At 36.8% G+C, this 21,903-nt stretch overlaps 1 protein-coding gene across 2 annotated transcripts in view; it reads left to right on the top strand.

The window, feature by feature from the left end:
• Window positions 1-21,903, top strand: part of ERC1 (ELKS/RAB6-interacting/CAST family member 1) — a 299,516-nt gene that overhangs the window by 155,145 nt on the left and 122,468 nt on the right. For both annotated transcript variants that reach the window (XM_075051104.1, XM_075051105.1), the window contains exons 13-14: window positions 2,360-2,495; window positions 21,715-21,846. In XM_075051104.1, coding sequence (XP_074907205.1) covers window positions 2,360-2,495; window positions 21,715-21,846 — 268 coding nt within the window. The remainder of the gene's footprint in view (window positions 1-2,359; window positions 2,496-21,714; window positions 21,847-21,903) is intronic.

Below are 21,903 nucleotides of genomic sequence, written 5' to 3' on the forward strand. Positions count from 1 at the left end.
CTGTCTGCGTGAAGTATTGTAAAAATGAGAATTATCATTTGGTACCATGGGCATTGAGATAAGATGAGATGTGTTTTCATGCATCAAATGACTACAAGACTTTTAGATTTATAGATTTCAAGTTTCATGTGACCTTCTCAGTTTATATAATTAAGCAGTTGAGGAAATTTTAGGTAATGCTATAGATGCCTGTATCATTTGAAAGGTTTATTGCCCAACTTTTGTTGCTTTTTGACATCAAAGATATAGAGCGATAGTTGTATCCTGCACATGAATTCATGTTTCCAAACAGTATGACAGTTATGAGGATTGATCTGAGTATTACAAGCACAGGTAATTTCATTCCATCCTTTGAACTGCTTTAAGGAAAGCTTGAGTTTGTCTCAAAATATCTACCTAATATATTAGGAAGACATTAATTTTTGTTCAGGCTTGAGAAGGTGGATGTCAATAGTATACATCCTCATAATCACTCCTTTCTTGGAAATACATAACTTTGAAAATGTTTTGGACCACATGGGAGATTATCTACTTCAGACATATTTTGAGGAGGGTTGTGGCTTTATTAATATTGTTGTCTCTTATCTAACAACTAGATTACAGTAACACAGACCAGTTCCCCAACAGGTGAATCTAGGTTTGCAAGTTTATAAAAAATAATTAATTCCCCTAATTTTAATTTAGAAGTTGAATGAGAATTCTCATATGGAATTGAATGTGTTGGGCTGACATATTTTCATTTTCTGTGTTGACTTAGCTGTACTTTTTGTGTTTATTTTATTGGACAGATAGAACTGTGTATTGTACAAGCTGAGTTGGTGCCAACATAATATTTCCAATAAGTCATTTAATCACTGAACAAGTCTGCTTTCAAACTGGGCAATGCGCCCATTGCCAGTGTGCAGTGTGCTGGGTTAGAATAACGTAACAATTATACTGGTTGTGTTTAAAAAGCATCCTGACTCAAATCAGCTGTAACTGTTGAACAAGGTAGTTAAGTATGCCAATAATTTTTTAACATCATCAGAAAAGGACTTTCCTTTTTTGCTTTGGTCTCTAGAGGCCATCAGCACTTTTTCACACTAGTAGAAGTTTGTTTAGCACCAAGGAAAATTTGCTGTCTTTGCAATTTTCCCAGATCCATTTGGCTTATATTGCAAAAAACAGAGCTCAGTGTTGAACCTATGTTTTTTTGGAAGAACTCAAAGCACTGACTAGCTATATGCCACATAATTTGAACATATATATCACAAAGAGATATGTTCTTGATCATACTTTTGTTATGAGTTCTGAAGAAAATATTAGAGGAGGGTTGTTTGTGATCTGTTCTAAAAGTATTTCTGAAATACAGAAGAAACATTCTACCCTCTCTGTGTGGATAACATACCAGATATGAAGCTAGTATATCATTCTGCTTTCTAAACAGTAAATTAAAGAGCCGTCTCTACTACTTGCATGATGTTTTGGGGAAATCTTGCAACCAAAGAATCTGTCTTTTATTCCAAAATCCAAACTCCAGATATAATTATGGAGAAAAGGGCTGAGGAAGCAAAGCTAGCCTGTTTTGTTTTGATTGGACTAAAAGTTTAGACTTAAGTTCTCTGTGGTCAGGAGGCTGAGATTAAAGGGTCTGTAATTAGATTCAATACTCCTTGTGTCTTAATGCCCAGAAAGGCCAAACTCTGTCTGCAGGCAATAGTAGTTGCCAGGATCATCAAAAATAATTCATAGATGCAAGTGAAAAGGAAGTTATGCACACTTTCTGAAATAGTTTGTTCTTACTTGCTCTGTCTTGTTTCTGTAGAAAGAAAGGATAGGAAATCCCTAAAAATATCTACTAAACAAGTAGAACTTGAGGTTGAAAAGACATAGTTTTACCTCTGGAAACAGATTGCCTAGATCTTATAGGTAGTCCTCTATATTCAAGTCATGTTTCATTAGTTTTTCCTTTTGATCCTATTTTCCTTACATTAGATATAGTGGTACCCAAATCAAAACAGGCTATTAGATGTCTGTGTTTTTTGTGTACATGTGTGTAGGAGCAGAGAAGAGATTTCTGCCACATAGTCACAGGAGGGCAAGTGCATCTTTTGATTAATAGTTTATACCAAATAATAATGGGGGGGGGGGCATCAGAAATTTCCACATTTAAGTTAATAGTAATGGCCAAAATGAAGTGTTCTTTTGGCTGAATTAACAGTTGAGGGTAACGCTTGAGAATGATTTTGGTGTTGGTGACCTTCTGCAAATGAAGTGGTGGTACTTGAGGGTTCCACTCTTCCCCAGTACAGCTGCCCAGCACTGGGGCTGATGGGAAGTGTGCTCTGGACTGCGCTTTGAGTGCTCTTCTCTTTTACAGGCAAGTTAAAGATCAAAATAAGAAAGTAGCAAATCTGAAGCACAAAGAGCAAGTGGAGAAAAAGAAGAGTGCACAGATGCTGGAGGAGGCCAGGAGACGAGAGGATAATCTTAATGACAGCTCCCAACAGCTTCAGGTAACATGGGAATTGAATTAAAGCAATTTGGCCAATCAGCCAGGCTTAGCTACCTCGCTCTTCGCTGTACCTCCTGATCCATTTTCATAGCTGTTACCTAAGAATTTTGTTACTGATTTTTTTAAAAGGACACATCTCTCCCAGAGCACTTCAAAGAAAGCAGCCTCTCTCAGTTGCTTTCCTAGCTTACTCCATTTTCGTAAAAGTGAAAAATAGTTTTAACTGTCAATTCAGCTATGAAGTGCATTATTGAAATAATTTTATCATTTCGGTATTGAGCTTGGTGTGGCATTTCTTTCTTCACTGCTCTTCTAACAGCCTTTTTCTTTAGCTGTTCTGTGTATTTTCCTAGCTGGTTTTACCTTATACTGGTGCCTTTTCTTCAGTAAATGAAAGATAACCAAGTAAGTATTCTTATAGTAAATTGGAATTATTGTGGGATAACTGGAGGACCACGTTTTCTGTGTTTACTCATCTTTGTTTGGCAGTGAAACCCTACTCTACCTTATGAATTCTTGGTATGCTTACTAGTCAGTTTTCTTTACTTCTGAAATGGTAACATGCTGCTGCCCTACAGAATTATCTGGTTACCTCAAATCTGCCTAGGCATATGAAAGTCACCGGGTATGAAAGCCAGTCAAATATTTCTCAGGGTGCTATATGTTGATATTAGCTGTAGATGGTTTATCAAATGGTAAGTTTTCAAGTGCTGTCATAAAAATGTTAAACTGTTGCCATGAAATAAAGCAAAGATACCATGATGCTAAGTGAGGAGATAATAGCTATTTGCCTGTGTTTTCTTTAATTTGCAAAAATAACTTTCCTTTTGGTGAGTGAAAATAAACATGGAAACAGTAATCTACCCTTGAAGTCTTTTAAAATTATTTTTTAAATCTTTAGAGAGCAAGCCTTCTCGTAGGTGTTTTCCTTTGTTATCCTAGGTTAAATCCTGTTTCTTGTTACCAGCTACATATCTTAATACATCTACAATGAAGACACAGAATAAATTCTAATAGTTCACTAGCAAAGATAAATCCCCTCGTTAATTTAAACAGATACTTCTTTACTCTGTTTTGTTGAATTCCAAGGGGATGGTTTCAACTCTTTAAGAACTTTTGAAAGAACCACAGAAACATGTGTCCATGTGGAATGCTCTCAGATGCACCATTTTGTGGTTTTCCCCCTCAATTCTAGACCTATTTATGCAGGGCACTGAAATAGTTAAGTTCCAAGTGTATGAAAATGATTTCATAACTGCAGAGTTTTATAAAAGGCGGGGATGTGGGATTTCTACATCTGCTAATGGGTTTTGTGGCTGTAATGCTATGGCAATCCACAAGGCTCTCGTTATGTGGCAGCTTAAGTTTAAATAACACAATCCTCCTTGTATTAGTGAAATGTCTTTAAAAATTCCTGAAACTAATGTGATATTTGGTTAGATTTCTAATCTGCATTTGAGTAAATCTATACTTTAAGTTTGAAAAGGTAAGTGGTACTTGACATTTGCCTTGCAGTTATGTTCATGGTGTATTTATCGAATGACACCAATCCACAAGACCATCATTTTGTTTTTATGTAGCACTTGCAGATTTTAAAAGGTATGGCTTTCTTTTCTGGCTTTTTGCCCCACAATTATTCTTTTTCTTTTCACATTTCTTTCTTTTACACAAACAGAAGGCATTGGAAAAAGCCTGAGATTTGTTTTCTCTCAACTATTGCACTCTCTCTTTTTTTTAAGAAACAGTAAGTTATGTAATGTGTTTGTACAACTACACATAGCAATGGACAGCCAGTGATATTCTGGTTACTGATAACTTTAAGTCATGTTAAAACTATTTAACACCAATTTCTAATACTTCAAAGAGATTCTACAGCTTTGGTGGCAGCAGTGAGGCAGCTTTTGCTCAGAAATTATGTGGCAAAAAATGGTGTTGCTTTGTATCAGAGTTCTTTAGGAATGTATAGCTGTCCTTGCAATGTCCTATCCAATTCTTTACTTACAAAGTGTTTTAGCAGTAGAGGGGTCACAGGTATAAAACTATGAATAGCATAGTTAACATAATTTTACTCTAAATATTTCCTCTTTTTTAATTTCAAAGTAACCAACTTACATCTAGGAGCAAGAAACAAATAAGCAATTGTCTCTTTTGAGGAAGCCAAGTTGTTTGATATTTTTCTGTTTTTCTCCAGCGTTACTCTGTTGTAGGTTGGTGGTCTAATAGGGAAGCTAAAATAGGGAACGAAAATGTCAAAGTGTATAATTTTGTTATCTTTACCTTTTTACATTCAGGTTTTCCAGTTAGAGATGTCTATACAGTAGTACATACTTTTTTCCACTTTGCTTATGTTGTGTTTTATTCTGCACTGGTGTCTGTTGCTTTCTATATAATTATATGCAAGTATTTCTGAGATTAAAAATAGACATTATTAAATGCATGTAAGAATTTAAGCTTAAAGTGGGATATGATAGTCAACATTGAAATGTGTAAGTTGTCATAGTATTAATATTACTTGATTTTCCCTAGTGCCTTTCCTGCTTTTGTGAACCTAATTGTCCTGTTTGGGTGGGCTCGATTTTAGAGAGTCTTTTCCCATATTCAACACAAGGCTGAAGGGAATGCTTTCATTCACAGATGAAAAAGGTCTGTATGCTCTAATGAAAATATCAGGCTAAGGTAAAATATGGAGTGTTTAATGACAAGTGACAGGTTCAATAAAAACTCTTTCCTTTAGAAGAGCCCTCTGCTTATAGCCTCTCTCTCTCAAGGACTGCAACATTTTGGTTTCCTGGAAGTAAAATTTACCTCGGACCACATTTCAATTTGTTAGTTATGGAGACCTGTCTTCTCCATAGGCTCTAAAGGGCACTGCCTTCTAATCGATTAAAAAAAAAATTAAACCTGGGAGGAATGTAGATTTTTTTTCTTACTTTTTTTTTTTTTTTTTTAATGCAACCATTGTTGGCTTTGGGGTCAGGACACACAAGCACCAATTTTAGATAATTTTGGTCTTGGCGGTTTTGGCTGGAATTAATAATACGACATTATGAAATGCTTAAAAATACATGATCTGCATGTTCTTTGGTTGACCGTCTGCAATCCAGTCAAATAAACACGCTCCCAAGCACATACTCCACTCCTCCTTTCTCTGTCCCTAACAGGCATGTGGTTTCTTTCTTCCTGAGGCCAGTAACAAAATGTTCGTTTATTCAGAGAGCTCTGATGATGGAAATTTGGTATTTTGGGGAGTGGGGGAAGAATGAAAACCATAATGTCTCAATTCTAGTGAGATGGATAAATGGCTTTCCAAATTTGTCTTTTCCTCCTGGGTTCCCTTAAACCACAACTCTCCAGAGATCTGAGAGGTTAACGAGTGTCTGGTCTATAAGCAGGATAAAAAAACAAGCTGTCAGGCCAGAGTAGAAAATTTTTGCTTCAAGTAACTAAAGCTTGGCTATTGTGAAAAGGAATTGATATGCTGTCTTGTCCTAGAAAGGTAACATTTACTGAAATTTCATGATATTTGAATGGCTACTTAGAACTGACATCTGGAAGGTAGTATGCATATTTTGTTGTTCTATCACTCGAGCATCTGCCGGATTTTTTAGGAGGAATTTTCAGACTATCTTGTGGCATGAAGTCATGTACTATTGGATCTGTATTGCAGCAGCTGTCCATCAATCTCTAATTGCTGCGGACAAACTATATGTCCGGAAGCTGTGTAAAATATATTTGAATGCTTTAATGAACAACTATAAAACCAAGTAAATTTATTAATTTTGCTCTTCTTTTTCCACACCCAAGTTTAGATAATTTAATGTATAATTCCTAATCCATGAATTATATGTGCAAGTATATGTCATTTGTTCCTTGTGATTATATAATTCTGTTATCATATTGAGCATTAAATAGGAAAAATATCCTTCTCATGGAAAGAACTGAATTTTCAGTCTAAACAAATGTGCAATTTTTTGTTCAATAATGCTTTTATTTGGATCCAGACAAAGCTTGATGAAATGGATAGATAGCCAAATACCTTTTCATCAAATGAATCTTCTAAATCATTAAATGTCAACCTTGATGCCCCAAGCCTGTCAGTGTTTAAGAATTCTTTGGACAATGCCCTTAACAACATGCTTTAACTTTCTGTCAGCCCTGAATTGGTGAGGCAGTTGGACTAGATGATCATTGGGGGTCCCTTCCAACTGAAACAGTCTATTCTCATTAACTATTTGTTATGAAGCATCATAACATGTACACCCAGTCAATATTAAGATTCAAAAATCTGAAAACCCAAGTGAAGCTCAGGACATCTGGTCTTAAATTACTGAAGAATTTCCTCTTGACATGCTATGATTGGTTCTTGAGAGTAGGGTGGCTGAAGTTTTTTCATCTGATCTGTTGATGGTAATACCATGCCATGATGAAAATAATGGTTTGTCATCTTTCTGCTGTTAGTAAAGAGAGATCGTGCTTCCCTAATTAATCTATGAACTTGCTTTTGGACAGTGTGTACAAAGCTTCTGAAGAAATGGTTAGATTTAATGAAAAGCTTTCCAAACTTAAAAGTTCAAGATTTCCTTCATAACTTTCTAGGCATCATCAGCTTTGAAGCAAATTGATTATGCTAGTTAAATGGTGTTACATGTTTTCCTGGGATAAGTGAATTTCAAGTGCTGAGTTCCTGGCTAATTCCTCTTCCGTATAGACTACTACCATATCAGATTCCAGCTTGCCTGCCAGCTGAGTGGAGTGTACTTTCTTTATCCCTTGGATAGCACAGCTCAACATGGTAAAGCCCATGAAACTGTCAGCTACTTCATTTCAGCCTGGTAGAAATCTGTTCTTCAATGCCATCTTGCATCTGCAGGACTTATTCCAGAGAACGGTCTGACATACCAGACTTGTATTTTCTCATTGAGCTCAGATCCATCTTTGGGAATTATTCAGATCAAAATGTTCTTTTTCTCTCCCTTCCTCTCCCAGTACTTTTTAGACAGTAATTCTATTAGGGAGAAGTTTGGGCCTCTCTGTCCCTGGATAATCCTCTGTGCTGCCCAGCCTTGTAGGTGTTAGTGTTCCTTGGGCCATTAGCACCTACACAGATGGCTACAATTTCACTAAATGGTATATTCAGTTCTAGGTCATCCTCCTGTCCTTTAGGATAGAACTCATGACCTAAAGCACTGAAAGGATATGAATTCACTTTGCAATTCAGTTTTTAAGAAATTTGTTAGCATTTTTTTGAAGGAATAAGGTTTTTTTGTCAGTCACCATAAAGGTTGAAAATTAATATTGTTACATGTTCTTGATAATTAAGCTAGATGTGATTCTGAATTCAGAGATGATGTGCATCAGTTTCGTACTGTCTGTCTCCCAGTATTCCATAGGACTTTTGCTAATGAAAATGCAGCAGGTATGAACAAATACAGGCTCTAAACAGTCATATCTCCTAAAAAACCTAAATGGAATAAATGCATGCAAATTATTCCTCCTATTTTATTTGGGCTAAACACAATGGTAGCCAGTAGGTACTTTTGGGATCAACTGACCCTCCAACCCTTTCTCTGAGAGATTCTGTGACAGCTGACTATGCACTAGAAAACAGGATATACATACATAGTAGAAACTTTAACAGCTTTTACAATATGTTACAAAAAATATGGTGTTCCACAAATGTTGCATTCTATACTTACATGGAGGGTTGTGATTTTCAGCACAGTGTGTGCAGTTACTGTAGACACAAGCAAATATTTAGCCCTGGCAGATGCTTTGAGAAAAATTAGCTCTTGTTCTTATCATGTCATAACTCTCCCTGTAAAGAGAGCTTTTCCTGACTTTCCTGGATGTCTGGGAGAATGTCCTGGTTTCAGCTGGAATAAAGTTAATTTTCTTCTTAGTAGCTGGTATAGTGCTGTGTTTTGGATTCAGGATGAAGATAATATCGGTAACATACTGATGTTTTAGTAGTTGCTGAGCAGGGCTTACACTAAGTCAAGGACTTCTCAGCTTCTCATACTGCCCAGCCAGCAGAGGCTGGGAGTGCACAAGGAACTGGGAGGGGACACAGCCAGGACAGCTGACCCAAACGAGCCAAAAGGGTATTCCATATCATATTACATCATGCCCAGTATATAAACTGGGGGGGAGTTGGCTGGGGGGGCACTGTGGCTCGGGGATTGGCTGGGCATCGGTCAGTGGGTGGTGAGCAATTGTATTGTGCAGCACTTGTTTTGCATATTCTATTATTATTATTTTTATTTATTTGTTTGGTTTTTGTTTTCCCTTCCTGTTCTGTCCTATAAAACTGTCTTTATCTTAACCTACGAGTTTTACTTCCCCCCCATTCTCTCCCTCATCCACTGGGGATGAGTGAGCGAGCGGCTGCATGCTACTTAATTGCCAGCTAGGATTAAACCACTACAGAGAAGTTCCAAAAATGATGACCTTTTAGCTAGGCTTTTTCTGACTTATAGTGAGGGAAAGTTTCTCTGGGGGTGGGGGTGGGGTGTAATTTGAATTTTAGCCTTTTTGGGGGGAATTAAAAATTCATAATTAAGCATTCCTGGATAAATCTACTTTTATAACATAGACTATGGATGATGAATAGACAGCCTCACTTCATATTTTGTTATATCTGTGCCAATATAATAGTTATGGACAATACTCAGGTATTCTTTATTCATAATGCTCTCTAATGGAAAAAAGACTTAGGCATTTTCGCAGTGTTAATACCTTAATTTTTATCATCTAACATCACAGAAACAGTACTGGAAAGAAATGGTAGTTCATTGGACAGTGGAGGAATACTGCACAGTACCAAAAATCAGTGCATAATATGAAATAGCAATATAATGAAATCATGTTTTCATGTAAAAATTACACTGTTGGATTTCCATTTCAGCAAGACAGTAGTGCACATAAAAATGAGCTTCTAGCTAAAAAGGAAGCTTTCTTCCCTTTTCTGTATTGAAGTCATAAAGTACAACTTTATTGTGAGGAAGGGTGTAAAGACTTGCTAACAGATAGCCAGAAAGTAAACATGACAAGGTAGGAAAAATAACTTGACAAACAAGAAGGAATAAAATCAAGCCCTGCAGCATCTTATCAGATGAGGTCCTGTTCTTAGGAATATTAGCCCTTTTCATCTCTTATCGTTTCACATGTGGATCTGATGGACTTTGCAAGACAATAATTCCCGATTTACTTAGAGGAAGCTGATCAAGACAAGCTTTCGTACACATTAAGCGTTAAGAGTATTTACCTGGGTCTCTTTCTAATACCAGTTTTCCCGATTTTCCATACAGTAATCTGATACCTGTTTCTCCAAACAGCTGCATACAGACAGAGTATATACTAGTATGGGTGACCATTAAAAAAGTGTAAATTTACCTCTCCCATTTCTTAATTTTCTTGAATTTGTGAGATTTTGGTGTTTTAACATTCTTACAATGTGAGCTGTGAGCCGTGAGCAAAATGTGAGGACAGCCCTATCTCCCATTTTAGTAAAGCCATTTTTTCTGATGAAAGTTTACAAGGTCTGACTAACTTCATTGTTGCTCATGTGTACAGTGTTGCATGTTGAAGCAACAACAAAAATAATGGATTTTTGAACATGAAAAGGATTTGTCTCAGTTTTCTCTGTTGCTATATGTTCAGTTGTGTTACTAAAGAAGGAAGATGCAGGTTTTTCCTCCATCTAAAATATCATGTACATTTCTGATTATCAGAATAAATGTATGACCTTGGTCTTAGAGTTGATATGGCAGTTCTTATAGAGACAGAATCTGTCATTCTACATAATGGATGTTTATGACATTTAATACATTGTTGAGGAATTACCTTCTCCTGTGTCTGACCAGAAGAGAGCACTCCTTACAGAATACTTGTTACCATAACATGTACAGAAACTAAGCTTGAAGAGACTTGACATTTGGAATGGATAAGCATATCCCTGGATAGACACTTAGCCATCTGCTCTATTTGTTTTCACTTTATGGTGTAGTTTACCATACACTTACTATGTTCAGGTTAGATGTATTCACTGCCTTCACATCTTTATTAAAGATGAACCATTTGACTCTGTCTTCTTATATAATGTAAAAATGCTCACAGTTTTGAACAGACAGCTGGAAAAATTTCGTGAAAGTCGCTATTTACAACTAGCATTAGGCAGTCTCCCAATTATCCCAGTATTTCCTTAACTGCAAATTGAGATTTGTAGTGAGAGAAAGCCATTATATGGCTTGAGAGTTTTTAATAGAGGAAAAAGGACTCCCTACATCCTAATGTTTCTCTGTGATCCATCAGGAATATTATTCTCCAGACACACTTTCACCCAGTCTTTTCTGCAGAAACATTAGGTGTCAGTGGAAGATGAAACCTGCTATTTGTACTCTCTTGCCTGTTTGGCAAAGAGCAGGGTTGGTACCCTTTATGATATGCCAGAAACTAAGTACAGTGAAGCTGAATGTGTGCCAACAACCTTAACCACTAGATGTTTTTTGCATGTATTTTTTTTTTCCAAGATTAGTATCTGAGTTCAAACTCCTTTCCTAAAAACTGTCAGAGAGATTAATGTAACTGTTGACAACATGGTGTGGTTCCTGTGAGAAGGTCTCTCCTGAGAGTAGAAAGCATTGAGGGCCAGATTTAAGCAAAACAATAGGACTACATTCAAGGGGAAGAACAGCTCTCTTTTCATTTTGGTGTATTATTTCATGAGCCTGAGAAATGGCAATAAATTTGCATTTTTTCCCTCTTCTGATTTTCTCTCTCTCTCTCTTTCAGAAGCTTTTTTTTTTACTTGCTGTGTTGAAAATGGTTTCTAAGACATCTCTCCCCAAGAATAAAAATGCCCAATTGCTGTGGCTCATTTCATAGTCTCATTGTTTAATAAAATTGCTATTTTGTCTTATTCTTTTTCTGCTTAATAGAAAAGGAAAGGGGATGGGGTGATGACGGGGACCTAAAGACAGACAGAATTCAGAATTTTATGTAAAAAAAACCCAACAAAACCAACATGTTCTATACCTGTGGCAACAAATGCTTCAGTATTTCCTTTAAAACATTTCCTCTGATTCATTTCAAGTAGCAATAAACCTAATTCACCTCATTCTAATTCAGTAGTATTCCTTAATCTTGCTTACTAAGCTGCCCAAATTGCTCTCACCCTTAAACTACTTCCCCCCCTCGCCGAAACAAGCCTATTCTGTCTTTAATTAGCACTTTTCCTATTATATTTTTCTCTTTGGCTAAAATTTACACACTCTTAGAATATATCAGAACAACTACTCTTACTGTGATGTGCAAGTATTAGCTGGGATTGAGGCTTAGGCTGCAAATCATGTATTCATAACTGACAGGAGGTTGTAAAATACTAAAAGTCAGTACCAGTGCTTTCAGCTGTTTATTTTTGTTTGAGGTACACTCAGATCTGAATGCAGGGCTAAAATTCATCAACAGGTTCTGTTTAGGACATTGTGTTGGTTTTGTTGCTGGTGTTTGAATTCTACCTAAGTCTTGATATCTTTGAAGTCAGATGGTTTTCCAAAGCAGGGCATGAAAAGCAAGGGCATAAAAGCTAAAGGAATTTAGTGTCTCAACAACAGTTATCTATGCCTTCCTAGGGCACAGCTATCTTCTCCATGCCAGTCACCACCCATGTACTTTTCTCTTCCTCCTTTTGAAGAACCATTGAGGATTCTTAAACTGTAAATATTTTTTGCGTTATAAATGCATATGTCTATGTCCCGGTGCTATGGAACAATTATTGGTTTATGCTGAGGTAATGTATCTGGTTAAAAATGGCAAATTTAATATTTTCTGTAAATGAGACTAACTTTCTCTAAATTTCTGAATTACATTTATGACTTATTCAGGATATTTAAATGAAAGATAACATATATAGCTCCACAAGTATCTCATAACTCTAACTTATGGATAAAATAGCAGATGAAATTCAGTATGAGTACCTATTAATATATGTCAGGAGAAACAATCTTAAATATATGTACACAATGATGGGTTCTGATCTAGCTATATTAGCATGACAACAATCTTGGAATTAGAATAAACATTTGCATGAATATATTATTGGTTAGCAGAACTATTAAAAAAACCAATGCTGAGAAATATTAAATGACAAAACAGAAAATACTACTATTCCCCTGTATGTATCAGCACTGCATTCACTTCTTAAATAATGTGCAATGATGTGGGCCATCCACAACAGAAAGGATATGGCAAAAGTAGAAAAGGTAAAGTGAAGGAAAAAGATAGTAAACATAAGGATGGGCTCCTGTTCAAACAGATATTAAATAAATTTAAACACTTGGACATGGAAAAGAAGTGAGTGAAGACAAGAGCTGGGGAGTACTTTTTCCAGCTTTGCAGGCTGAGAACAATAGATGATAATTTTGGAATATTTAGGGCTAAAGAAAAACAATAACTATTTTTCTCTTTCCTCTGAACTAGTTCAGGCTTTTATAGAAACAATTGGAATTTCATACAAAGTGAGAATCTCTCAGAACGTGAAAAGTTTCCACTTTCTCATCATTTTTGGTTTTTATGCCAGTGAATTTAAGTGGTAATTTTTATGAATGTTGTGGTGCTATGTTACAAGTTTAAATGCTGCTATCAGTATAACACTGAAAATAAACCAACAAAAAGCTTTTCTTTTCAAATACTTCATTTCAGTATTTTTAAACTCATTATTTTCTGATTATGTTATTATTTAAATGTCCAATTTTTACTTTTTCTTTTCAGTATTCTGTTCTTATCAATTATATCTAATAGGTTTCATTTTCCATATGAATTGACTGCTGCTGCACATCTAAGTCATTCCATTCTTCCTGATTCTTTCTTGCTGAAGTTTTTTTAAGTTTCTGTTACTGTATCCAAGTGATAAATATGTTTATTTCCTGTCTTCAGATGTACCCTTAGCCTTAGATACAGTGATAAAGCTGACCTATGCATTTACTGGTAAGGGTATTGAGAGCAGAAACCAGTTTTTAATACTTTAAGCAAAACATTTCCCTAAATTAGTATGTGTATTTTTGGCTAGTAGCTGAATCCAGGTTGTACTAAGACAGATCTTTTCCTTGAAATTAACTTCACTTGATGCATCTGGCTTCCAGAGGGATTGTGGGTGGGTTGGGGTGTTCCCAGGTGGTGTGAGAAACGGTGATAATTTAATTCTGACATGAAATTGTTTTGTTGATCTCTAGTTTGAAGTTGGGGAGATAAGAGAACATCTGCATGTACTGAAAGTAATGACGCTGGGGATTTTTTACATAAAGTAAAATGAATAGTGTTAGCAATAGCATCTCACTACTCTGTTAGTCCTATCCTGGAACTGATGGCTGCTTTAAAGGAAGCAGTTCCTAGCACAAATACATTAGCTACTCTACTATGATGAAAATCAAGACAGAGGCATCAGAGGCCGAAATGAATGTATGAGACCAGAGGTGATTGCAGGAATTCCCTTCGAAATTGAGAGGGTGGGAGAAATTCAATGGCATCAACTGCTGAGTAAACATTTCCTCAGTGGTCATGTATCACTAGTGATTTTTGCCATATGTTCAGCAATGAAAAAGAGGAAAGACAAGAGAAGTGAACTTTATAGCTGGCTGTCCATGTGTGCCACTTCTGCTGCTCTTTTTTGCTGAATGATTGAAAATGAGCAAAGAAAGGTAGGTGTTACAACTACTGTGATGTATTAGTACAATGATGATGACAGGACTGACACTGGCAAGGAGAGTTCAGAGGAATAGGTCTGTATCGAGGGAATAACGTATGGGTTCAAGCTTCATATTAATAGTGCAGTTAGTTAAAACTGCCACTGTTTCTTGCTGTAATCCCATATCAATTTAGGAGTCTTGAATCATAGTATTGATTTATGTGTGAAGAAGAAATCTTTTTACAGTAGCATTTCCCCAGTTAGCCTCTCAAAAAACAAACACCACCACCCACTCCCCGCCCCGCCGTCCCCCCCCCCAAAAAACCCCACACAAACCTCCATACAATTACAGATACCTCTTGCTTTTGCTCACTTCAGAACATTTTCACAGCTGTATTGTCAGCCTTGGGTCTGATTCCAGTAGTCGGTGCAGTTGACCCACTGTGGTTAGATGGAAGCATAGTCCCTGTAAGTTTTAAAAAACACAGATGTGGTAATCTGCAACAGCTGAAGCAAAATGTTAAAGCTGTTGGCACCCTGCGTGAGCTGCTAAATGGTAAACCTGGTTGTTACTATTGGCAAGGTATTTAGTCTGTCTAGGTTGTTGCTAATGAAGTGCCTATACAAAACCAACATACCTAACTGATTGCTGTGTTGGGAGTGCCAAGCTTAATGTAACAGGAAAGATGCGTCAAAAACATGGCAGCTATCGGGAAGAGACGTTGCCAGTTTCTTATAGGAATAATCAGTTCTGCCTTTCCCTTTTAGGCCTGTGTAACGGTGTCTATAACTGTCCTTTTCTTGTCGTTCCTCTCCATTCTTCTTCAAGAAATGTGTAAATAATCTAGATTGCAATGGAATTCCTCTTTAGTAGCAGAGAAGGATACTGGAATTACAGAGCTTTACATTGGACATAATTCAACTAGTATTGATTAGGATCCTTTCTTATCATTACTGCAAGCTCATTGTATTTCAGATGGCTCCTGATGTTGAACAAAACTGCTATATATTTTGGAAACACTTTGAAAGTAACACACCGGAGTGGTAACACATAAAATATCTTGGAAGAAAAAAAATATGAATGGCTGGAGTTGTTCACACATTTTTGTAGACATAATGTTGAGAAACATTACACAATAGGTACAATGTATACAAGTGTATACAAAACATTTGTAGCAATTTTCAGGTGATAATAGCAATATGCACAAGTTTTGTTAAGGACTTTATATGTGTTCAAGAATAATGTCATTGTATAGCATTGCTATTTTGTCTGTATTTTTTTGCCGCTTTTTTGTGACCTGTATGTTTAAGAACAGAAACGAGTTCACATAACTTCGGATGGATGAATTAGCTCTCTATTTATTTTCTTAGCATGTAGAGAAGAGTTGTTTGGTTTTTTTTAATAGATGCTTACCACTTCAGTAAGCTTCTATATAAGTAATCTTGATACCAACATGTTTCCCATATTTTACAGACATATTTACTATCTGGGTGGGGTTTTTTCTTTCTTCCTTAATAAGATAGGTAGCCATGAGGACTTTGTGCAGGGTAGAGCAGCTGCCTGCCTCTTTTTATTCTTTGTATTTTATTAGCTTCTGTCATTGAGCACATTTTATGATTTTCTTTCAAGTGATTGTCTATATGTATAACTTTTAAAGTGTGCATCCTTCTGGTGTACACAAGAGCAGATATTTTTGTCAGCGGCATCATTTATAGTCCTGCACCACTCTTGGGTGTTGTCCTACACTGCAGCAATGATACTCAAGAGACAATGCAGTCCAAACACCACTCCATTTTCTACCTTTCTATTTCAAATTGGCCATTTCTTATAAACTATTGGGTTCCTTACGGGTTTTTTTTCACTGTGCTAATTTAATTGCACGGGTTCAATTATATTTATCATGTTTGGAAATAATTTTTATCCATTTTTTCTTTTCACTATAAATACATTTTTGTTCTTTCTGCAGCTGATGATCCACAAGTGCATGCGTATTCTGGATGTACACGTCTTCTCTTTTTCCATAGTGGTACTCTTAGGAGAATGTACTCATCACCTTCTGCTGTCCCTTGTGTTTTCAGTGTGGCATATGCAGTGCTGTGGCCAGCTTTGTTGCACTTCCCTCTCAGCCCCTAGTGGAGTGAAATTCTTCTATTGCAGTTTTTCTCCTTTTATCTCCTGTAGTTATTTTTCTGCATTTATGCAACTTGTCAGGCTTGAATTCCCATCCATGTGTCTTATTTGGCAGATACCATTTTCCAGATGTTGACATACATTGTCCTAATGAGATAGTCATCGTGCATCTCAGGTCTGATCTCTCCAAAGATGAGGAAACACTGGTCAAGGAGCTCCTGCTTGGCAGTTTCTGTCTCTTCAGCTCTCAGATTGTTCCTTTCATTCAGGAACTCATGATAATTACATATGCTGTTGCTGTACTTACAGAAAAGCCCTCTTCAGCTCACTCTGTGAGAAACAGGGACTCCATATAAACTTAATATTTGGATATACTCAGCTTCTGCCTAGACAGACAGAGGTTTCCCCATCACAGGTAACCCCCGATACGTCAGTTCTTTTACCAATTGAGGACATCAAGACAGCTGTATGCAACATTGACGATACTAGCATTAGCATTTGTAGTTATTCTATAAACTCCACTGTTTGTTCATGCCCAGCAATATATATAGTAGCAACTGTTTGCATGGTAGTCTGCCTCTCAGTTACTTTATTTTTATTTTCAGAATCTTCAATATTGGATCCATGTTTATTTGTGGTTCATGCTACATCTTGGTACCAAGCTGTACACTACCCTAAAGATATTTCCTTCTTCAGGAGTTTATGAAGTCTTCTTTTATTCCACTCTTCAAGACAGCATGCTTTTTTTTTTTTTTTTATTGCCATGTTCTTCAGCAAATGGTAATGAATACAGAGAGAGAGAAATAATTCACCATGGACATCTCCTGCTTTGGATGAGTTGAACAGCAACCCCAAACACTCTTTTTGAGCTAGATTCTATGGTAACTACCATTCAGGTTATGTACCATGGCATTCTGGCCTTCAGCATTTACCCAATGTGTATTCTTGAAAACCTATTAAGTCAAAGCATTGTCTCATCGGTGTAAGAGGTATTTCTCTATTTATGAGTGACAATTTTGTATGCTTTTCTTGTTCAGAGACTTCAAGTAGTTGATCAGCATGTGGAACCAAATGAAGGAGATCCACCATTCTCACCTGAGCTTTAAGGGCCTATGATTTTTTTGTTTCTGAAATCAAACGAAACTGTAATACCATCTTCTGGTACCGCCACATTCAATATTCCCTTAAAGTTTCAGAACCTTCTTAAAAAGGTCTGCAGGTTTTGACAAGTATTTTTCAGAGAAAAGCAGTGATTAATTAACAAATCAATTCATTTAAGTAGTACTTGAGGCAGCTGACAGTCCTGAGTTCCCAGGTTCCACTTACCTAGTGGAAAGTCAGTTCACAAAGGAGGATTTTTCTTTCTAGGAAGGGTTTTATTCAATCTAGAATGGACTGAGATCATTATCATTAGGTTCTTTATCTAAGTTATGGCTACTCAAGGAAATATGTGATAAGAAAGAGCAATAGTTCACAGGAATAAGTGCTTGTAATGGTGTAATGATTTCACTGCTTAAGAAATAATTGATTCCTAGTTCAAAACAGTTTCAGTACTGTGTTCTTCCCTTTTGGTCTATGAAAGCACACAGGTAAAAATGTGCTATTGCATTCATTACAGGGTTATATGAAAATTATTTTTCCCTACGTAGGTGATTGACTAGTCCTAGAAAATATTTTTAACAGTTCAAAGAAGCATTTCATTGCCTTCTCAAACTGTTAACTAATATTTCCCAAGAGTTAACTAGAGAAATTCACCTTAATTCCCATTCAAAGAGTGAAATGAGGCCATAAAGACCTTTGTGAGTCTAGTTCAAGACACAGTTATGAAGAATTTTGCCAGGATACCTCAAATTTAACTGAACCTAAATGCCTAGTGAAAACATATATCCTATTTCATGCAGTTTCATAAAAGTTCGTGGCAGATTACACATCACATGAATGCAGGATAGATTAAATTGATACATCCTCTTTACATGCATCCCTTGGACATCCTACCACTTCCTTCCTGCAGTGAAAGAAAAAGTCCAGAAATGTGTGTCAGTCGCACCTCCTTTTACTTTCAGAATTTCAGACAGGCATGTATTGGAATGAGTTTTGCATACGAATCAGCTACAGGGTCATAGTATAGGTAGCAAAAATTTTTGTTGTGCCTGAACTCTTGGCATTCCCGCAGTGTCGAATGGGTTTTTCATTTTCTTTGTGCTGCCACCAGTGAGCATAAAGGCAGAGCTATCTCCTCTATCCCAGTTTAATTCCATCTCTGCCATGGAATCTCGTGCATAAGGGTCTCAGGAGGAGAGGGAGGGAGGGTCACGGAGATATTTGGGTAGGTAATACATCTTGAAGAATCCAGTTACTGTACAGGTAAGTAATTTTTTTTTTCTCTTTCTGAATAGTCATCTGTCTAAGCTTCATGAAAGGAGACTTGCCATTGTTTATCATTCTGCAATTTTATCAAAATACAGGAAGATAGATTTGCCCTCAGGGTCACATTCTAATGTATGTATGAAGCAACTCAAGTTGTACTCTAGTCCACTGCTTCAGAGGATCAGTCACTGCAAGAAAAAAAGTTATAACTGTAGTTATAATTAACAGAAGTTTTCCTCCAGAGTTTAATGCTTATCACAATAAAGACAGGATACTTCATGTAACTAAAAAGAGGAAAGCAGCAGCAGCACAGTTTGAAGGTCAGCATGAGCCTGTCATGTTTCAGAGTTTAGAGGCAAACAATTGGAAAAACATGCTGGTATGTTAAAAGGCAAATGCTGGTTCACTTTTATTTACTTTTTCTCTATTAGTATGTTTTGTTTGAAATAGCAGCTAATAAATAATAATTCAAATGCTAATCAATTAAATCAAAGAGCTAGAAGCAAAATAATTATTTAAAAGTGTTTTGAGACTGTTCTGCACTAGTGGAGGTGCTATCTGGCTAAGCAACAAACTGCTACTCCTGCCAGGCATAAGTATGGTTTTGTAAAATGGTTACACACATTGTGACACCGTTATAAGAGTAAACTTGCACATCTTTTAACTAGTTTTGTCTGAGACAGAAAGTGAAAACTTGTAACTAACCTCTCCTTACTGGATAGCTTATTAGTATTAAACTAAAGTTAAAAAATGATCATTTCTAGGCAGTTGGTTGTAAGTCAACCCTGGATTTTTTTAACTTGTAACCCTCTAGCATATATGTAAAAGTTTGCATATTGTTTTAGGAAAAGTAATTATATATGAGTATAGATTTTTCAAGTGCAAATAATGTGACACTGTCTTGATCAGTTTTGGTACCACCAATTGCTCTTCTTCCTGTCCCTCAAGAGTTCATCTGTCTGAATAGAGCACTATGTGGTGTCAAGGTTAATACGGTGTTGAGTTCACCTCTTACATGTTTGCCTGGGATGAAGAGTGGACATACCTTATGTGTTAGAATGTTTTATTCTGCATTCTTATTTTAAAGCGGTTTCCGTTTTACATGCAGCCATACAAATGAACCATTCCCACTTCTTTTGTTTGAAATGGAGAGCTGCACTTCTACACTTCCTTGGCTGTCCATGAGTAATAGATTGAGAAGTACAGTCGATATTTATTGTGTAATGCAGATAGGCAAGTAAATATTTTTCATGTCTGGCACAGTTAATATTCTGTGCTGAGTTTTTTGTAAACTTGTTATTCATCTTTTTGATGAGTCTTCGGTTAGGCTAATCATAACCATAAAGTAGTTTTGGAAGATATTATCAGTGTTTCAGAAAGATTCAAAAAGTATGAAAACATGTTCTGCAACTCCCTATTTTTGAAGCGCAGATCTCTCCATTTGTTTCTTTAGAAATCAGCGATTACTTGCCCTGTGAGTCGACTTTGGAAAGTAACCATCAGCAGAAAGCTCCTCTTCCTGCAAAGCCTGACAAATACTGTTGCCTCTGCTAGTGGTTGAATACTAGCCTTTCTCTACACAAGGGCAGTGGTGCCAGTGGTCTTGCACTGGTCTAATACAAAGCTTTCCATTTCTGCTGGAACACTCTTATTGAAAGTGGCAGTTGTGAGACTGCCAGAAATGGTGTTCATATAACAAGTATCCTTGGTGATGTATCCCAAGTCCTAGAAAGCAGGAATTAAGGATAAAGCAAGGTTCATTCTTTAAACTCCAATGACTAATTTTTGCATTTATGAAGGTTGCAAGGTCAAAATTTTTTCCAAGTCGGTCATCTTTTTCCTTATTCTTTATATGGTGTGAAACACTTTCAGAAAAACAGTGGAAAATTTTAGTCCTAATACGAAAGGACACAAGACGAAAGGGTAAATCCAACAAAAAGCAAAATGCTAAAAACAAAGGGAAACATTTTTCATTCTTTCACTACTGCTGAGATGGCTAAAAAGCCCATGTGGTAAATTAAATGTGCGTTAATATCTCGTCTGAACCCTATCATCTAAACCAATCTGCAAGACAAGAAATGCAGAAATCTTCCATCAAGTTGCTCATGTCTGATGGATTTGTTAAGCAGCCATGGTCCAAGACGTTCATATATACCTGTCAGGACAGCCTACTTTGCAGTCTTTTGTCCAAGCTGCTACAGAGGAAGCAGGAGATACACATTTATTTTCCTAGTAATACTGAAGTCAGGAGGGTCTCCTTCACAAAGAACAATACCATTGATTTTGTGTATAATTTTTCTAAGTTATACTGTTTGTGTGAACCAGTAAAACGGTATATTTTCTGAGGAGCAATACGGTTTTCTTCAATGGTCTTTGAATATATGTGGGACATCTGAATTTGCAACTTTGAAGATGCTCTTAATTGAAGAATAAATTTTAAGGGAGTCTTGGTACTTGAATGTCTGAGATTCAGACAGCCCAGATGAACCCTTCATAATTCCTGGGGAGTTTTTGATGAAAAACTTCCTTAAAAACTTAATCTGAACAATGGAAAACTCTGTTGGGTTCATGTTTGCTTTTCTTCCCCTTAACCTGGAAATGCCAAATTCCAAACTGCAGCACTGTGTTTCCCTTCTTACCACGCCTGCTGATGAATGTGTGAGGAAATGGGCAGTGCTGAATGCCCGCTACCTTCCCACCAATTCTGGCTTCTATGCTTCTTTGGAACTGCTTACTAATCTTTATTTACCAACAACCCTTGCTTATCTGTGCTGTATAATCTGACAGGACTGTGGTATGTCCAACATGGAGGGCAAGCACTCTTGCTTTGAGATCCTGCTTTGCTAGCTTTCTCCTTCTCTATACTGTAATCTTCCTCCTACTCTTGCATCACTTCATCTTTCTTTCCTTTGTGTGAAGATAATTTCCCTGCAGTTGCACCTTGGGAGGGAGAAACACGTTTTGGTTGGCATAAAACTTGGTTGATGAAAAGGCTGTGGTTCCAAACAAGTCATCTTCACCTAGTCTCCCGTCATTTTCCAGGACAATCTACGTAAAAAGGATGATCGGATTGAAGAATTGGAAGAGGCACTCAGAGAAAGTGTTCAGATAACTGCAGAGCGGGAAATGGTGCTAGCACAAGAGGAGTCAGCCAGGATCAATGCTGAGAAACAGGTCTGCAATCTTATAAAGTCACTGGTAGTCCTCTTAGGAAAGTAACCAGAGAGTAAA

This window comes from Buteo buteo, chromosome 19 (genome assembly GCF_964188355.1).
Source record: "Buteo buteo chromosome 19, bButBut1.hap1.1, whole genome shotgun sequence".
NCBI classification, from domain to species: domain Eukaryota; kingdom Metazoa; phylum Chordata; class Aves; order Accipitriformes; family Accipitridae; genus Buteo; species Buteo buteo.